This window comes from Platalea leucorodia (assembly GCF_965183815.1).
Source record: "Platalea leucorodia genome assembly, chromosome: 1".
NCBI classification, from domain to species: Eukaryota; Metazoa; Chordata; class Aves; order Pelecaniformes; family Threskiornithidae; genus Platalea; species Platalea leucorodia.
Window position 1 is genome coordinate 35,707,609 of NC_138823.1, and position 18,528 is coordinate 35,726,136.

At 43.1% G+C, this 18,528-nt stretch overlaps 1 protein-coding gene across 1 annotated transcript; it reads left to right on the forward strand.

Moving 5' to 3' along the window:
- Positions 1-7,537: 7,537 nt before the first annotated feature.
- Positions 7,538-17,928, forward strand: SBSPON (somatomedin B and thrombospondin type 1 domain containing; the record flags this gene model as incomplete). Its single annotated transcript, XM_082314039.1, has 5 exons — positions 7,538-7,754; positions 15,273-15,467; positions 16,037-16,127; positions 16,962-17,138; positions 17,811-17,928. 5 exons carry the CDS (start codon positions 7,538-7,540, stop codon positions 17,926-17,928), a joined length of 798 nt encoding a protein of 265 aa, XP_082170165.1.
- Positions 17,929-18,528: the final 600 nt, after the last annotated feature.

Sequence of the window (18,528 nt, forward strand, 5' to 3'; positions counted from 1 at the left end):
CAGAAGCAGCAAAGTGGAGGAGGTGGTAGGAGGGAGAAGCAAGTCATGTTTGGTGGGTGATGCAGTCTTGAGGACAGCTGAAGAGAATGTCCTGAGAGAAGCCTTGATGGTCATGGTGGCAATGGAGGAATCTTCCTAGACTAGATCCTCCACTTCATGTAAGTCTGCAAGGTTAATTGGTTTCTCGGCTTTATAAGATGAGGCTCATTTTCTACCACATACACATATTGTGGTTCTGTGGTAGCTTGGTCAAAGGATATTGCTATCGAGACAGATTTGAACACAAAAAGAAAGTGGTAACAACTGGACTAACTGCATACTTCTGAGTTCCCTCCCCTTCAGAGATACCTACACATCCCCTGAGGACCTTCAGGTCCTGACCCTGGTATTGCAGGTAGAAGAATATATTCAAATCCCGTGGTGTTGAAAGACCAGAATGGGCCATGGTGGGCCTAAAGCAGATCCTCCAGCCAAGCCAAACACTGGGGCTCATCCCCTCACCCTCTCTTCTCTTTGTCATCCAGCCCTGTCCCACTCCGGCTGAAGGTCACTAGTGAACTACAACAGGTTTGGTAGTTATGCTGCTGGCAGGATCCAGGGGTGGGAGGCTGAAAACATGGCTGCACACATACTAAAACACAGCTATTTGGATTACTGTAGGATCTGGTGACTTCTCCATTATTTCCAGTCTCTAAACCAATGCCTGATTTCTTCCTGAAAACGATTCTCCACTTCAGTGGTTATCAGCTTGTGACCTGTGTGGCTTTTCTATGAGCTGCTTCTAAGATGATTAAAGAAAGGTAAATTTTTGTATGCTGGATATTGTGAGTTTTCTGCAGAGGTCTGTGAATCTAATGGAATATTTTAGGGACCTGTAACCTGAGAAGGGTTGAAAATGCCTGCTCCTTTAAAGTAGAGCTACTTTAACTGTAATCATCTGCCTCTGCATGGGAATTATCTGGTGAAGTGTTAAAAGCCTGCATTGCACAGATGACAGATGACTGGAGATAATATTTTTTTCTCTCTTTCTGAAATACTTAGTTTCTTTTACTGAAAATAGTATCAGGACCCGTTTCATATATGCAGCTAGGACTGATCCTAAACTTGATATGTCTTGCTTTTCTGGTTGCCATAGTATTGGATAAACTTCCACAGGTGTGTTTAACAACATGAGTAATATTTGTCTTTTTTTTCTTTTTTGTGCACATTGGAGTGACTTATTTGGTAGATTTTGGAGGTAATTTTTGGTAAACATATATGCTTCTTTTTATTTAGGCAAGATCAAAGAATGCGGTAGTGCTCAGTGTACAGAAGGCGCTTGATTCTTTGGGAGACCTCTTAATTTCTGGTGGATTCCTCCACAGGTTCCCATTATGGATACTACTTCCACACAGATAAGCTACCCCCTGGTAATGGAGCCCTCATCACATTAGAGGAATTTAATTTTTGACTAGAGTAGAGGCATAGTGTGGGACTGGGCTTTGGGCAACCGTGAAGAAAAGGATCAAGACACTGAGGATGATTTAAAATTCCGCAGGAAACAGGTAGGACAGGGCTCCACGTCCTGCCTCTCATCTGAGACTGTTACATATGGAAAAGCTTTTTCTGTTTCCTTCAGTCTAAATTAGGGATGCACCTTCACCTGCACGGTGCACACACGTGTGTGTACACACATGGGTAGAACCCAGGGTTGCGTACGGTCTGCCTACAATGCAGGGACTCTAAGATCTCTTAGAGTTGATTAGATGAGTTACAAAGAGGTGCCTTATCAAAAATCACATTTGCGTAAGTCCATCATCTGACTGAAAAGCTTTGTTCGCTGTTCCGCTCTTAAACAGAAAGATATGCATGGAATTTGGATGGACAAAATTATTCAGAATTTTCTAGATGCTGCAGATGCTAGCTCTGTGTGGTTCAGAATATTTCTCTGCAGCCTGAGAGCCAAAATCTGCCCTGTACACTGACACAATTACACTCACTTACGTGACATGACATGGCTGTAACTAATTGGGCTAAGCACGCAAGCTTTCACTGCACATAGCCAAAGACAAACTCTGGCTCCAAATGTTTTTCCCTGAATACATTTTCATGGTACCTGGCCTCATTTTAGCCTGAACAATACATTTCTGTCTACAGACACTAAAAATAGTTCATGTACTAATTAAAAAAACCCAAGCTGTGACAGAAAACAATAAAGGCAAGGAAATAGGAAAGCATTTTTACATAGCCAGCAGCTTCCCTGGCACCATTTCTAGCTATGAAGAGGGTTATTAGCAAGCCCAGAATTATATAAACAGTTTCCGCTGCCAGCCAGAGCACACCAGAATCATCATTTACTTTCAAATTATTCAAGTCAGCAAAATCCACCTTTTCATCAGACCAGTGAAAAGATTGGCAGAGGTTTTTAAAAGTGGGATTATGATCAGAAAAATTACTCTCTTTCTCAACAGTTCAGTGCCCTAATTTCACAAACTCATTGTTATTCCTGCTTTCTTCATTGACAAAAAGAAAAAGTGTGTTTATTCCTACTAGCAGAGTGTGTTCATCAGCTGCAGGAGGGGGAGCTGCATTCTTCTCTGCAAAATGCACCATCATCAAAACCACCCACTAACTCCAAGATGCCGAATCTTTGCTACTGGACATGATAACTGAGAAAGAAATAAACAGATTAAGTTTTGGGCTATGCTAATAGTGGTTACAGTTTAAAACAGCAGGCCAAATCTGATCCAGAGTTAATGAGAAATAAACAGTCTTAGCCATTTTTTGCATTAATTTAAATAACGAATTTGAGCATAAGCTATTAATCTCTTCGGCTTTATATCCTGATGTAAAAGGAGCTGACCAGGCCTAAATCAGGGCTAATGTTTGCTCTACATCTGGCAGAGTAGTGTGGATGCTCTGAGGCTGTGCAAGGAGAGGCTGGTGGCGGCAATGTGCAGCTGAGAGTGAAGGAGCTGCCTCTCAGGGAGCCCTTGGGCACACCAGGAGGCCCAGGTTCAGTAAATCCTCCAAGATTGCATAACTTGGAACAAGTGAACAGTCCTGCAGTGGGGGGTTATTATGTGCCTCAGGTTATGCAAGAGCTGAAGTGTTTTGCTGGATAGGGGCCCTAATCTCTCAGTATCGTTTTCTCCTACCTTTAAAATGGTAATAATGATTCCTCCATCAGGAAGGGAAGTAATTGATTTAGTCATGATTACAGAAAAGAGGGGGTCTGTAACTACCAAACAAAATAACCCAAAAGCAGAAGAAATGGGGAAGTATGTGGAATAATATCCTGGGATGCTTATTTTATAAGAGGCAGTTCTGTTTTGGGAAGTGCTTATGTTAAACTGCCACCTTCTCTTACTCTGGCTGATCATGTGCATTTAAAAAGTAAAACTACCAGGTAAACCCTGCAGGAAGATAGCTAACAAACAGGAGTCAAGTAGATTGTGTTCCTCACACATCATGAGTAAATGTCTTCACATCTGAGCAAAGCATGAGTGGCCTATTTGGCCTGAAGAACCAGGACAGGTTGCCTGAGTAACAGGGTGACTTTCCAGGTCCAGGAGTTAGAAAACTCATCACTTTATGCATCACTGGTTATGCTGCAAATGCTCTTCTTCAAACACTGCCAGGTACTCAGCATGTTCCCTTGTGAGTGATTCCTGGGGAATATTGTTCTCAACATCACTAAGAGAAATGAAAATTGGAATGACATCATGTTGACACTTCTAGATTATAATAGCATTTAGAATTAAGATAAAATAAGAACTAACACAAGAGAATGTACTTATGACTGCGATACTATTATTCCATAAACCATAGGCTGTTTCTTCAGACAAAGATGTAGTTGCAGCCTGATAGAGTAAGGAGAATGTTCTACCACGTGCACTAGCTGAGCCAGTCTCTTTGCTAATTGCTGCTGGTGGAGGCAGTCCTGCTGCCCTCTGCCCGCCCTGCCCTGGGCTCCCTCCTCTTCCTCACGCTGACTCAGGTGCTTCATTTCAGTTTAGCTCCCTGAACCTGTAAAAAGAGAAGCTCAGGGAAAAAAAGAGGAAAAAGATGTTTTCCAGCCCTGATCCACTTATGTTGGCCATACAGATTTGCTGGACTTTTTCTACATGGAAGCTCGACGGCAGCTCTGTGTTCATCTCAGTACTTGGACATTTCTTCAGTAACTTACAGGGAGGGTGAAGGCCTTTAAAACTCAGATAAAAATACCCTGATAGATAGCTCTGCCATATTCCCACTAACCTCTAGAATTCGAGCAATTTCATGCATCATTACCAACCCCAAGTAAAATCAATGGTTGTAATTGAGACGCAGCCAGCCAATGTGTCTCCCATGCAGGATTGCACCTGACAGGACTGCCAGGGCAAAGCGGGTGGAAGGGGAAGGCTGTTTGCTCAGCAAATGACCTCTCTCAAATATAGCCAGGTACTTAACATGCTCTCTTATGAGCAATTCGAGCTAGTCATTGAAACAGCATTGTGCTTTCTGTATAACAACACGGGCTATGAAACAACAGAAACGTTCTTTTATGTATCACCTGCTGTGTTCTTACACAGGCTGATCGTTAGTGAAGACAAATTGTTCCCTCATTTTTCTTACATACAAAATGTTGCTATTGCTTTAAGCTGACAGCTACACTAGCAAACACCATGATTTGGTTATTCACCTTAGCAGGGATTATTTCTTATCAGGAGAAAGTTTCCTTTTTCAGAACAAGGGGAACAAGGGCCTCTTACGACAAACTCAAGCTGTAGCTGACTGTGGTGCTCCCAGAAGTGTGATCCTGCATAGCAGGACGGAGACAGCCTTTGTCACATCAGTCACCGTGTTGTCTCAATATAAAATGTAAGCAGGTTGCTTTCAGAAGGGTATTTCTGTAACATAAACAGAGCTGTGTGCAAACACAGGTCTAAAAGAAAAAGAAATGCCCTGTAGGATCTTTGAAGTCATCTCATTTTGTTGCCATCGGATTAACTTCCTAGCAGCAAAGAAAAATGAGCTCTAGTTGTGCAAGTTAAGACCTTCCAGAGAGTTTGCTCGTGAGGAGGTGTGGGCATGTGGAATGCTGCAGGCTGACAGGTTATGTATTTGAAAAAGACTTTGAAGTTGAGCTGAATAGTCCTTATATCAGGTCCTCAAAGTCACTGCAGCTGTAAGTTAAACTTGAAAAATAAAAGAGAGGTATTTTGCTATCAAACATATATTTTGCTCCCAGACTGAAGCTTTTCTCAGTTGCAGGTGTTTTCAGTCTTCTGCCTAATATGGGTAGACAGGCACCATAGGACTTGACAGAGAGTAAGAGTTTGGCTCGGCTTTACATGCTTTATATAGAGAGAGCATAAATAACCATGGTGAATAATAGAGTTGGTAAGCATGGTAAATAATAGAAACTAGTTCTCTTTCTAATTTACTGTTGGAGCTCATTTGGCTCAGTTTTGTCTTTGTGGTATTATAAGCCAAGGAGAACTCCATGTAAGGCAATGGGGACACTTTGGTTGGAAATAAAACAATGGAATGAGACTCATTGGAACCATCTACATGTTGGAGAAATTAGTCGAAAAACATGTTTCACAGTCTTGGTTTCTTTTCCCCTCTTACCATATGATACTGCAGTTTTAGTTTGGGAATTTGAGTTTTGAGTACCCAAAGCTAAAATAGGGCAGAAATAGCAGAAAAGTACAAAAATGGCTGGCAACTTGAGCTAGACCATGGTTTCCAAAAGCTCAGAGAGCCAGCAGCAACACCTGCTTTTGAGAGGACTACAATACAGTCCTGAGATTTCTCCTCACCTCTGAGATTAAGAAGTATTTCGGCACCGAGGGCGCATGTGGAACAGATGACTGGTGACCTCTGTTCCATGCAATGCTCCTCTGTGGCTTACGAGGAAGACAGCAAGGGCTCTGCCCATTCCCTAAGCTTACCTACTCATCCCTTTTATATCAGCCTTGCCCAAAACTGCTTTTCCTCCTAAAGTTATCTGCATGACAAAAAGATAACAAATAGCAGGGCATGAGCAACACCTACCTTCTGCAGACCATCTCATGTCAAACTAGAAGGAAATCTCTGCCTATTTTGCTGGAATTGCCTGTAAGGGTTTCAATGCTGCTTCATTGCCCGAGAACACATTGCTGTTTCTTTGTCCTTACTCACAAGTTACCTAGTTCTACCCCTAACAGTGAGGAACTAAACTAAAAGGGAAAAAACAAAGTATTTGCTGGAACAAACTGGGTGAGCTTGCTCTCTCCTTTAATTAAGATTTTTTTTTTTCTGGTTGCTCTGAAGAATTTGCTTTACTGCATCTAGTAGAAATTTTAACATTTTTCATTTGTATTCTGTTTTCTTTTACTAGACCATTGCAGACATAGTTTCTTGTTTTTCTGTAAACATATCCACTAAGAGAAAGCCACTCTCTTAATCTGTTCCAAACTCATCCAAGTTTTACTGGCTTATCCCTTTAGCATAAGTCACCCGCACACGATTTATCGTCCGCTTATAAAGGTAGTTTCTACATTGATTTGCTAATATTTTGCCTTTCAGGTGAACCACAAGAATCCAATAAAGGAAAGGAAAACATAAAGAGGCATTCCTGCTCTCACACTGCCTTTTAGCGAGGCAGGCTGCAAGTCTTGTTCTCCTCTCACCCACCGCAGGAACTCCCCCGACGTTTGCTCTCCACGGGTTCAAGTTTTAGGCTGGCAACATGCCAGTAGGTTCATTAGCGGCACACGGGATAACAGCGCAGACCCAGTCCTCCGGGATTTAAACAACATTTTAACAGCAATGTTGTGATGGGTAGAAGAAATTAAACTCTGGCTGGCCCGAGCTGTCTCAGGGGGTCCAAGTACCCACATGTAGCGGATAATATAATAGACTGTTACCTCCCATCTGTAGGCAGCTTTGGGAGACCAGATGTCTCTTTCCTTAGTAGCTAACTATCTGCAAATTGAAGTGTGTAAAGCTAACATATTTTTGCAGTCACCTCACTCCTTACTTTGGGGATTTGATTTTTGGCTAAAATGATCACGTCTCATTAATCCTGAAAACCTCTTAGGACTGGCGAGAACTGAAAACCAGAATTCAAATCTTTGTGTTTTAGGAGGTTACTTGGGGATCCATCCTGCTTTTCTTGTGCACCTGCGAGTACAGCCTCTTCTGTTTGTTCTGGAAACAGAGCTTTAAAAATAAAATAGAAAGAAAACGGGCTGCTCTCTGAGTCGCTGGTGTGCAGGGCACGGCTGGGTGGGACATTGCCGTGCAGACCGGTCCTGTGAGGGCCACCGCTGGGCAAGGACGTGGCTGTGTGACACTGCTGTGCAGGTCATGTACCAGTGCGTGATACATCACTGTGCAGGACATCGCGGGGGCGGCCGGCGCGGTCCTGCCCGGCCCTGCCCGGCCCTCCCTGCCCGTACGGGCAGGGAGGGCCGGGCAGGGCCGGGCAGGACCGCGCCGGCCGCCCCCCGCCTCCGCTTCCCTGCCCGCCGAGCCCGCCCCGGAGCGCGTCGCGGTGGCGGGATCCCCGAGTCGGGGCGGCACGGTGATGGGCGGCGCGGCGTTATCGGGAGCGCTGTGGTTGGGGTTGCTGTGGGCCGGCAGCGGGGTCGGGGGAAGCTGTTTGGGAAAGTGCTGCGAGGGCCGGGACGCTGCCTGTGTCGGCGAGGGATGGAGGGAGGGAGGAGGCTACGGGACCTGCTACTGCGACGGAGGATGCCGGCGAGCCGGGGATTGCTGCCACGACCACGGCCAGGCGTGCCCGGGTAGGTGCGTCCCGCCCCGGCCCTGGGCGTGGGTGGGGGTCAGGCTGAGCAGCGGGGGTCCCCCGGGCACCCCCGTCCCTTTCTCCAGGTATTCTCACCTGCTTGCCTGCCGGTGCTTTGTGGGGTGGAAGTTTTCCTGGGGTGTGGAGATGGGGTGTGCGGTAAGGGTCTCAGCTGTGAGGAGGCTCTGCAAGGCCGAATTCCGCCCCGGTGGCATGAGCCTCGGGGCGGGGGCATGAGCGGGGACCAGGCTGGGGCTGTGTGAGGGCAGCAACAGGCACAGGAGTGGGAAGAGAGACTTTTCCACACTAGATATTTGCTAGGTTTCTGGATCAGCTGTAATACAGTGCCTGGGGTTTGCCTGTCTGAAGTTCTTTTCCCTCTAAAATGTGATGTTACTTACTTTTCACTCATGCTTATCCCACACATCGATTACAGTGGGGATGTAGGATTACAGAGACAACAGGCAGATTCATTTAGCACCGCCTGTGTCTCTGAGCTGACTCCTCATGTCTTGCCAAACAAATACCAATGAAATAATGGGGGAAATCCCCAGGGTGAGGTTTCGTCCTCATTTCTAGGGGCAGGAATCAGCAAGGATCCACCGTGAAGGCAAGGACTTCAAAACAAGCACAGGGGTATGAGTGAGAGGGTCCTCTGCCAGGCTGCGGGGGAAGGCTTAGCTCCCGGGGGAGCAGTGGCAAGGAGGGGAAAATGGCCTGGTTCTACCAAACTGGACCCAGCAGCCTTGTAGGTATTTACACCCCCTCTTTCGATGGTATTTCTGCCCTTGGCGGTCTTCACAATTTGTCCTTCCTCCCTCCGTCTGCGATGCAGGACACTGCCCTGACTTTACAGGTGCAGCACTAGTACTCAGCCTAACATCTCTTCCCAGCTGGCTGAATGCACACCAGGCTGCAGCCAAAAAGTTAGGAGTCTCCGCTGCTCGGTCCTGCTAATTAGGGTGCATTTAGCAGGCTCAGCACTGTGCTGACAGAGCCACATAGCTTTGGGACCCAAGCTGGCTTGTGCCTGCCTGGTTTGGGATGGGGGAATACAACTGTGGGACAGCGTAGACCTGTCCTAGGTGAGGTAAAGCTGCACAAAAGACTCAGCAGAGCAGAACTCTGACCCCAGGTCTCCAGAGGAAACATGGTCAGTTCTCTGACTGCTAAATAATCTCTCCAGAACAACAGAAGGGAAAAAACCACGCACCACGAGGTCTGACAGAAGGTAGCATCTTTAAATTAACATTTTTTTATATATTGACCTTTCTTCAGGAAAATCAGTAGGGAGAAAACCGACAAGATGTTTGCTTGTCATATAGTTACAGCATATTGCATCTTTTCAGTAAATCAAATTATTTTTAATACTCAAGTATGGAGAGAGCTAATAAAGGTGCATAGTGTTAGTATTAAAACAGAGTGGTAATGCAATATAAATTTCTGTGCTCTTCAAAAAGAAGCTCAAACTTGTGCTTGAAAAGTTCTAGTTTAGAGACTTTTATTACCATGACTTCTGGCACGACTTCTGGCACGACTTCTGGCACCTGATGATGCCTTATCATTATCGAGATGGTATTTTTTTGTCTCAAGCTCAGTGACGGTTGCCTCAAAAGCCGTGATGTGTTTGTGCTGCCTCTCTTTTACCCTGCGTGGACAGCGGGTGCCCTAGATCCAGGCAGAAAGATGAAGGCGCAGTGAAGCCTCTCTGTCTCTCTCTCTCTTCTGCACCAGAGCTGGAATTTGACAGTCTCTGGCAGCCCTGTTCAGGGAGCTAAACCCGCAGAAAACTATTTCTCTTTTCTCTGTTGCCAGTTTCTGGCTGGTTTGACTCCCTGCACTGCCTCCTGCCCAGGTGTGTGAGCAGCAACGCTAGCGCAAGCAGAGGGAGCAGGACGTTTTGCATGGGTGTAGCACGGGTGGCCAGGCAGCCTGGCCAGGTGGTCCTAGAACTCATACATCCAACCCTACAAACTGATCACAAGAAGTCAAATGATCATATATACTTTCTGTTGCAAGCAGCCAGTAAGTTATATTTTGTATAAACAGAAATTCTGAATAGTTCCAGCGGCAGTTTGTATCAACTTAGACAAGTATGGCTGGAAATTTTAAAATCGCTTTTGTTCCTGATGGATGTTGAGGTCTCACCATTGTGTGTTTCTAAAATTCTGTCCATGTGTTTAATGACACCAAGGGTGTTTATTGGCATAGTTCGCTCCAAAATACTGTTTTGAATGTAGAGTTCAAAAATTTAAAACAAAAATGTGAAGAAAGGTGACCAGTAGTTCTCATGCTACAAGTTGTTTGCCAGCCTGTTCACCACTCATGATTTCACCACCTGCTGAAATGACATTTCATCCTTTTGCAAATATTTAACAGGATGAAGTATTTGGGAAAAGTGTAAAGTGCCTCAAGTATATGTAACCAAGAAATGTGTTAGGAATAATACAAAACCAATGCTCCAAAATAATAGAAACCACTCAAAGGAGGGGTGTCCTAAAGCTGCCAACACCATGGTTAAATTCTGTCATGCCTAAAAATCATAGTAGGTGTGGTACTTTATAAATAGGTGGCTCAGCAGAAGTCTATGGGCTGCTGAACCTAAGTCCAAGGATTTTTAAATAAATTTCTTTACAGGTCTTTCAAAATAAATTTCCTTATAGTTCTAACAATGAAGAAAGAGTATTTTTGTACACAGAGAGCATTTTAAATAGAAACTACTGTACAATGAGAAAGCCTGAAAAAGGAATGACCTCGTCATTTGAATGGAAGTGGTTACGCTGAGAGAATCCACAGATCCTTATACATTACCACATATGTTGTGCAGTGATTCAGTGAAGATACTGTAATCCTCTTTTTTCCAGAGATGGGAAAAAATTAAATAGAGTGTGACTCAGAAAAAAATCTGTGATTCACAGTGCTGTAAATGAAAAAAAAAAAAAAAAAAAAAAAAGTCTTGACCACTCAAGCTGTGTTTCATAGGGTAGCAATGTAATTTTTCTGTGTATTTTTGAACTTCCCAGTGTCTCATTAGCTTCTACATTTTGGTAGGTACCTGAGCACAAATCCTGTCCTTCAGGTTCCATTGACTTCCATCCTTCTCATTGTTTTGACGAATAATCATCTACCATCATTGTGTTAAGTAAGCTGGACCAATAGTAACATCGACAGAGACCATATGGATGTAGCTATGGGTCCCTGATACTTCTTTTTCTATTTCAAGAGATGGCACCATTCCTTTTATGTCAGCTCTGGGACCCATTCTCTGTCATGCTGGGGAATTTGACATCTTTCCAGTGAGGCACAAAGCTGATGTACTGTCCCTTAATCGTTGCTGGGTACTGACTGCAAGAGCGACGTTGTTATCCCACTGGCTAAATTCCATTCTAGCAACCCAATATTCTTATTATTCCACATGACTAAGGCAATTCATACTTCTTGTTCTAAATCTTGATGACCATAAAATTGCCATGTATTGCTGCAGACGACCAATATTTAGCTGTCAGCTTGGTTTAATTCCAGTAAGACGTGAAGTCATTGCTTTATTTGTTATGCAGCTGCTCAGTCCCTTTGGGAGTTTTCTGTGTGGAGAATGTGATGTTAGACTTGATGTTATCTGCATATCAAGGTGCTAATATGGGATTAAAATTACGTGGAAATTCTTACTTCTGCAGGTCATTCATACAGCCAACTTGGAAGAGAGTCAACAGATAAGGAAACCGGGCTAGATGACACTTACTGTCCTTTGGGTACTCTAGGTAGAACAAAGATGTGTGATCAGGCATTGAACTCTATGCTTGTACTATTAAATAAAGTGGGGCCAAGGACTCTTTTCTGGCCCAGCGGCTAGGTGGCAAAGACTGTGAGGTCCATACTACATTTAGCACTTGTCCTGGCTATCCCATGGTGGGGTCTAAGACATGTTTGCTATCACTGGTTTTCTTTTTTTCTCGTTCAAAATGCTTGAAACAAATGTCTGCAACATGTTAAGAGTGGTGACTTTGCAGCCACAGAGACTGTGTCATGTGCCTTGGGCTACCTTGACGTGTCTGAGGGCAGTGCCTGGTGGTGCAGTGGTAGGTATCTGCATGCGGCAAAGGGACCCATATGCTTTTTCCCATGTTATTTACCAGTGCTGTTCTACGAATCATACCCAGGAGCGGTCTGGGAAGGTGTTTATCAGTAAGTAGAAGAAAATGCCAGAGAATGCTGATGGTTAAGCAGGATGGACAACTGGTGGCCCAATGCCCAGGGCTGCTCTGTGGTTCTGTTTCAGTGGAGTTCCTTAGGGCGTGGGGTGCAGCATCCTCAGCCACTCCTACTCCCGGTGCTGTTGGGCCACTCAAAAGGGGGGAAGTTTGGTCAGAACACATGCACAGTGAGAGGAAAGGAGGGGAATTGTAACAGTGTGGTAACGACATCTGCCAGGTAGCCTCTGTCAGGGGTTTTATCTGCTTTATGATGTCTGTAGTGCTCCAAGAAATTAGAGATGTAGTGACAGAGCAAACCCAGCAATTTCTCTGTCTTATGAAAAGTCACAAACACCAAAGAGATTATCACATTTTACTCTTTCTTCCCAATGTCTTGTACTGGCAGAATCCTAGAGGGCATAAAATATTTTCCTGAAAGACTAGTTTGGTCCCATCACTTTCCTGCAACACTGATACAAGTACATAACTAGTGGTTAAGCTGCAAATCTTGGGGATTTAAATTGTAATCAGGAAATACAGAAAATAAAAGATTGAAAACATGTGATATGTTCCATTACAAGCTAATGGGAAACAGCATACAAGGGAAAGGAAAAAACTTCATTTAACTAGATAATGAGAGGAATGAGCAATTTAAGATGGCCCAACCATTGATTATAACATATATTTTGTACCATTCTCTCAGTGTCACGTTGAAGACCTGCCTTTATAAAGCAGTGGAAAAGCAAAGTAAAATGTGATTCACACTACATGGAAAATAATTCTAGGCCTATTTGCAATGTGCAATGAAAACAAGTCTGAAGAATTGGGGAATTTCCGTATCAATAAGAAACTGTAATATTAACATAGGCACCTTTAGGTTTTTATAAGATACTATGTGCTAGTCTTTCATTTACATGACATTAATTATAACTTTATTGAAAAAGCAAGCCCATCAGAGGACAAAAAGCAGCTAATGATATTAGGGAAAGCACCATGGACTAATAGAGAGCGCTGCAGTGTTTTGACTGCTTGTCTCATTTCACGTCAGGTTAGGAAGAGCTGCAGAGCCAGCTGTTCCCTGCTCGCCCAGCAGCATGCCGTGCACGCACGGGAAAGCTGGTACTGCTGCTGGTGTCCAGGCAGAGGACGTTCCCTCTGGGCACACACACTGACGAGAGGGGAAGCGGCCCGGAGGAATGCGGCTGCCCAACCTGGAGCACCTACCAGGTGGCCTCCAGGAAAAGAGGCTACTGGGAATGGACCACTGGTCAGAGTAAATGTCCTCATAGGCCACAGATTGAGGACTACTTGCGTAGGGAAATGACTGCTTATCCTCAGATGATTCTTCCTCTTGATGGATGCCCATGTGCAAAACATTTTGCTTACCTGTTCGTTCACTGCTTTGCCTGCCGAGGCTGTGTAGACCTGAAGTTCCTCGGTGGAGGGGGGTTGTGTTTGTTCCATCAATAAGCACCCAGAGATCATCCGCATCCAGCCCCTCAGGAGTCAGCGCTCAGTACAGTTTTGAAGAGCTGTAGTATTCATTTTGACTGCTGAAAGTGAAATTGTTAGGCCGCACAGTTTTCAAAACCTGGGGCTTGCTGTTCCTGGAGACGAGGCTAAGGAAAGTTCAGTTTCATGGAAAAATGTGGAACAGCTGTAGGTTTTTTACTGTTGTGTACTGTGTTAAGGGACAAATAAAGCAAAGACTTGTGTGTTACGTAGCTTCTTACTCAGGAATAATGTGTCCATCACCTGTTTCTGTGTTCTGGGAATCAGGCTGCAAAACCTTTTCTTCCAGAGTAGATTATTTGTGTCCACCTGGAAGATATCTGGCATATTGTCCAGGCTTACATGAGCAAGGCTGACACAGAGCTACTGTTTTGCCAGAATATAAATGAGCAATGCAAGAGAAGGGAGAATTATAGTTCGCAAAAATGCGCATCATACTTAATATAAATGAGAACTACAAGGAGCATGCCAGCATTATTAGATGCACTGCAGAGAATAAAATGAGGAAGGAAATGGCTAGGGGATAACAGATATGATTGATAGATCTGAGCATTTCTGAGTTTCAAGACAATATTGAAATTAAGAGATGCTTAGTCTATCATTTACATCTCTCCTGTAAAGGTTACAGAAAGTGACAAACATGAAATAAGGGCTCATTCGCTACATATTATGATGATTTAGGTTTTTTCTAAAGAACCTGCGTGTTATTTAATCAAAAAGGTGTCAAAGGCCATAAACTGGGCTAAAGGTTTCAACAGTTGCCAGAAAAATACCACAGAATACAAAACAAAGCATTTTTCTTTCTTTCTTCATCTCAGACCTTCAGTGAGCTCACCTAGTATGTGCGAATTTAACAGATGAAGAGGGAAGTTCTTTGTACCTCTCAGTATTTAGGCTGGGTTAGGAGAGACCAAAGGTACAAGTGTATGGTACCTGTACTATTGATGCTCTGTCTGAGGGAAATGCAGTTTCTTATGATTCAAAGTTTACTTTCAAAACAATGATACTTTTCCCATAATGTTTTGGTCAAGTTCAGAGGAAGTTTGTGATCCATGAGAACTAAAATTCAAATATCCAGTGGACTGCTCTAAAGTTGGGAATGAGCGAAAGAGGGCCTTAAAATCACATTTTCACACATTTTATTTAGTACATTTAAATATCTTCATTGTTGTAAAGCTCTATCTATATCAGTAGCTATACAGACACAGAAACACAACTCTACACATGCCCCTGCATTGTTCTGAGACTAAACAAAACCAAAATTATCACCAAAAATTGTCTTTGCAGCAAGGACCATGGGGCAGGACACCTTGTGTTAAAACAGGGCAACAAAGCTGTAGCAGTGGAACATATTTCAGTGTTGAGGAAAAGGGGTTAGAAATCCATCTGAGGGGAATCAAAGAGCTGAAAGGCTTCCTGAATTCTGCTACTTTATGTTGCAGTCTTCAAACAACCTCTGGTGGTGTAGGAACTGCCAAGGTAGGTCAGACCACTCACTGGTCTGGATAATCCATGAGCTGGTCTCCTTTGGGGCTAACACCGTGTGCTTCAGAAGAGGGAACAGAAGAACCCCACAATGAAAGGTTTCCAGGAGGAGCCATTTCTTTCTGGACAAGGGATGGAATAGGGAGCCAAGCACTGCAGGCAGGTTTGAATGTTAAATATGGATACAAACTCCTAGGAGAGCATTTAAAACCCTATAAATAAAAGTGTGTAAGAAAGAAAAAAAAAAGTCTTCTTAGTCAAGTTTTTGAGAGCAATTCTGATAAAGCAGAAGCCTTCACTACTAGTAATGTTTTAATACTGCTTTGCAGCTCTTCCATGCGTGGTGGGGGAGTGGAGCCACTGGAGTGGCTGTGCCGAACAATGCCAACCCAATCTGCGGCTACGTAGGCGCTATGTACAACAGGAACCTAAAAACGGTGGGGAACCTTGTCCTGCTCTAGAGGAGAAGGCTGGCTGCCTGGAATACCTGACTTACCAGGGAGAGGACTGCGGCCACGAACATGGTATTCTCTCTTTATCTGTACAGTGTGCCCATCGGGGCCTTCACAAATTTTACTGATGTCAATGAACAGAAAAAAAAGCATCTATCTGCAGCTAGCTGGTGAAAAATGCAATTTAAAATCTTACTTTCTACTGTCATATTGCTCTTCATTCTATTCTTGTATTTTTTTCCTACTCAGGCTTTTCTTAATTTCTATTAAGTAAACACCTAAGCTGCATGCATTCCTTCAGTTTCTTGACTTAAGCCCCACAGTAAGTATCAGACTCTCTCAGTGCAAAGTTAGAACACAAATTCAGTGCGAAACAGCAAACAGAGCTCCTTGTAGGATTCCAGCACATCCTATTTCCTCACAGACTAGATGGCATTTCTAGATATATTTCTTCTGAGTAAGGAGAGCTTAGCTGTAGGGAATGGGGTGAGGTCTGATGTTGCCAACATTTTGTCACTTTTTCAATAAAGTCAGTCAGCATCAGCATCCACAAGCTCCTGATTCATTCACCCGCTGTTACAGTAATTGAAATATGACTCAACTGTGTCTTGCTGCCTTACCGTAACTGTTTTCTTCCTCAGTCCCTGCTTTCATAACTACCTCTGAATACGGTAAAGAAAGAAAACGACGAGCAGCATCTTCTCTCTGGCCTTCAGACAAAGAAGCAGCTGGGTAATCTATTTATCATATGCATGTGGGTCATCTTGTTCAACAGAAAATAGCTGGCTACAGAGAAAAATGTAATTAGATTTGCAATAATTAAACAATAAGCTATGGCTTGTACTGTTTTTCCCTCCTGCAGTTCATTTGCATGTTCTAGATGTTGGTTTTTATTACTTGCTAATTGCCCTAAATTAGACATTGGGGTCGTGGCAAATCTGAGGATAGCTGCTTTTGAAAGCAAACAGTAAATAATGCTAAACCAAAGCTGAATGTATACATAAGTCTGAGAAATTAGACGTAGGTCTCTGAACAAACAAAACGGGCTGAATGTGATCCGTCTCAAGAGACCTTTTTTTTAATTCAATTGACACAAGCAGTAAAAAATTTTGTTTGGTTACCAGTAGAGATGGTTACGAAGTTTAAATTAGGCTCCTACTGGGTCTGTAATGCTCATAATGCTTCGCCCTATGCTACTTTCCCCAGAACAACAACCTGTTCGGTATTCTTAAAACCTCTTTTCCATTTTCTCTTTTAGCAGCATAGAAGAAAAAAGTACAGGTTACCGAGACCTGGTTTTCAACATAATTTAAGAATACAGAACACAACCAGAAAGTGAAATTATATATAAAGCACTGTACTGGGGCATGGAATGAGAAATAGTTTGCGTAATGTTTTTAAGAATCCATTAATTTGGTTAGGGTCAGAAATGGACTTGTTAGCAATGATGATGTCTAACTTGCACTTCACAAATACCCCCCGTGTGATACGTAAGTACATTTAAAGTGGATACCTAGCTTGTGCTTTATCTATCATAACTAATTTAGTACTTTTCCTTCTGAGCAGATACTGTGTGGAATTTAAAACAGAATCACTTTCACACCACTGTGCTTTGGAGAATCGGCCGTACGCTCGATGGATGCAGTACCTACGAGAAGGACATACTGTGTGTGTAGCTTGCCAGCCTCCAGCTATGAATACTGACACGCATCGTTGTTCTGGAGATGGCCATAACGCAGAGCGGTAACGAAAGCCATTTTTCTGCTGTCCCTTCTCTAGCAAAACCCAGTACAGAAGTTAAGACTTCTCAAGGTCTTATTAAAAGCTGCATTTGTTATACCTAAAAAATGAAACAGCTCATATCACTTGTGGAGCTCAGAAGATTTACCCTTTCAGTTCTCACAGAAATTGCTTTTAAAACCTAGATAAAATTGGGAAATAATTTCAATATAAGAGTTCAGTGTTTTGAATGCTTTATTTACTATTGTGAAGTGATGATGCAACGCCTGCAGTGCAAGAAGTCTTTTTACAGCTACGGGTGCTTTTACTTAAAAATGGTATTTCCTGCCGTAATCCAAATCTGATTTGGGGTGTAACAGTGGCAGACCAGTACTCCTCTCAAACCTACACACCCGGTTTCTAGAACAGTAATTTTGAAAGTAGACATTTAATATTTGGAACAGATTTTTATTTGATCTATACATTTATTACTATGCATACTACTCAATATCTGTACAACCAGCTGCTCAATCCACCATCCTGTATACTCCAGAAAGCATTTTAAGAGCTAGATGTGCTAATTAAAGTTTTACATTTTTAAGCAAATCTAATCTTCTGGCATGTTACACAACACAACCTAGTAACATGAAATAGAGTTTTCAGAGTTTTAATTCCTCATTTACTGTCACATTTCAGAGGTAAAATCTTACACTGGGAAGCAGTTGGCAACTCTCAGTGCCAAGGAACCTGGAAGAAGATTCGGCAACTGGAGCACTGTTCATGTCCCCTTGTGCATAGCTTTATTTTTACATAAAAGTTTAAAAGACCTTTAAAACAGCAAGAACAAAAAGATTAAGAAAATGAACACCAATGCCAAGAAACCTACATCTTTCTGCTGCGTTTTCTGGAGCCTAAACAAACTTTAAAGGAGTCTGAAATTTGGAAGAAGCATTTCGGGAAACTCTCTCTGCCTTAATACAAAACGCTAAGACTGATGTTTGTATTAGAACACTAGAAGCATGTTTCCATGTTTCTCTTTTGTAATTAAAGAGGTAATGTTTCTGACTGTAGTAGCTGCTTTTCCTAGAGTTCTTGTTCTTTACCGGCCACAGTCCTGTCTACAGGCACTGCTCCTACTCAGTAGTGAGCCAGCCAAGCATTCTCAAGTCTGAGAATAGTTACTGTCATCATTAAATAGCAAGGGGGAATAAAAACGAAAGTTTGAGAGCTAAAACCAGATTTCAGTTTAGATCCTTTGTTCCTTCCCAATATCATCTAGACAGTTGTTTATACTACAAGTGGGTAAGTATTCTTCCTCTACATTGCAGTTTTCATGTTCAGCCACCTTCATAAAAACGTATGACTAGTCAGCGTTGCTAAGGACGTAGTCTTGCTCAGAACTTCATGTCACTAA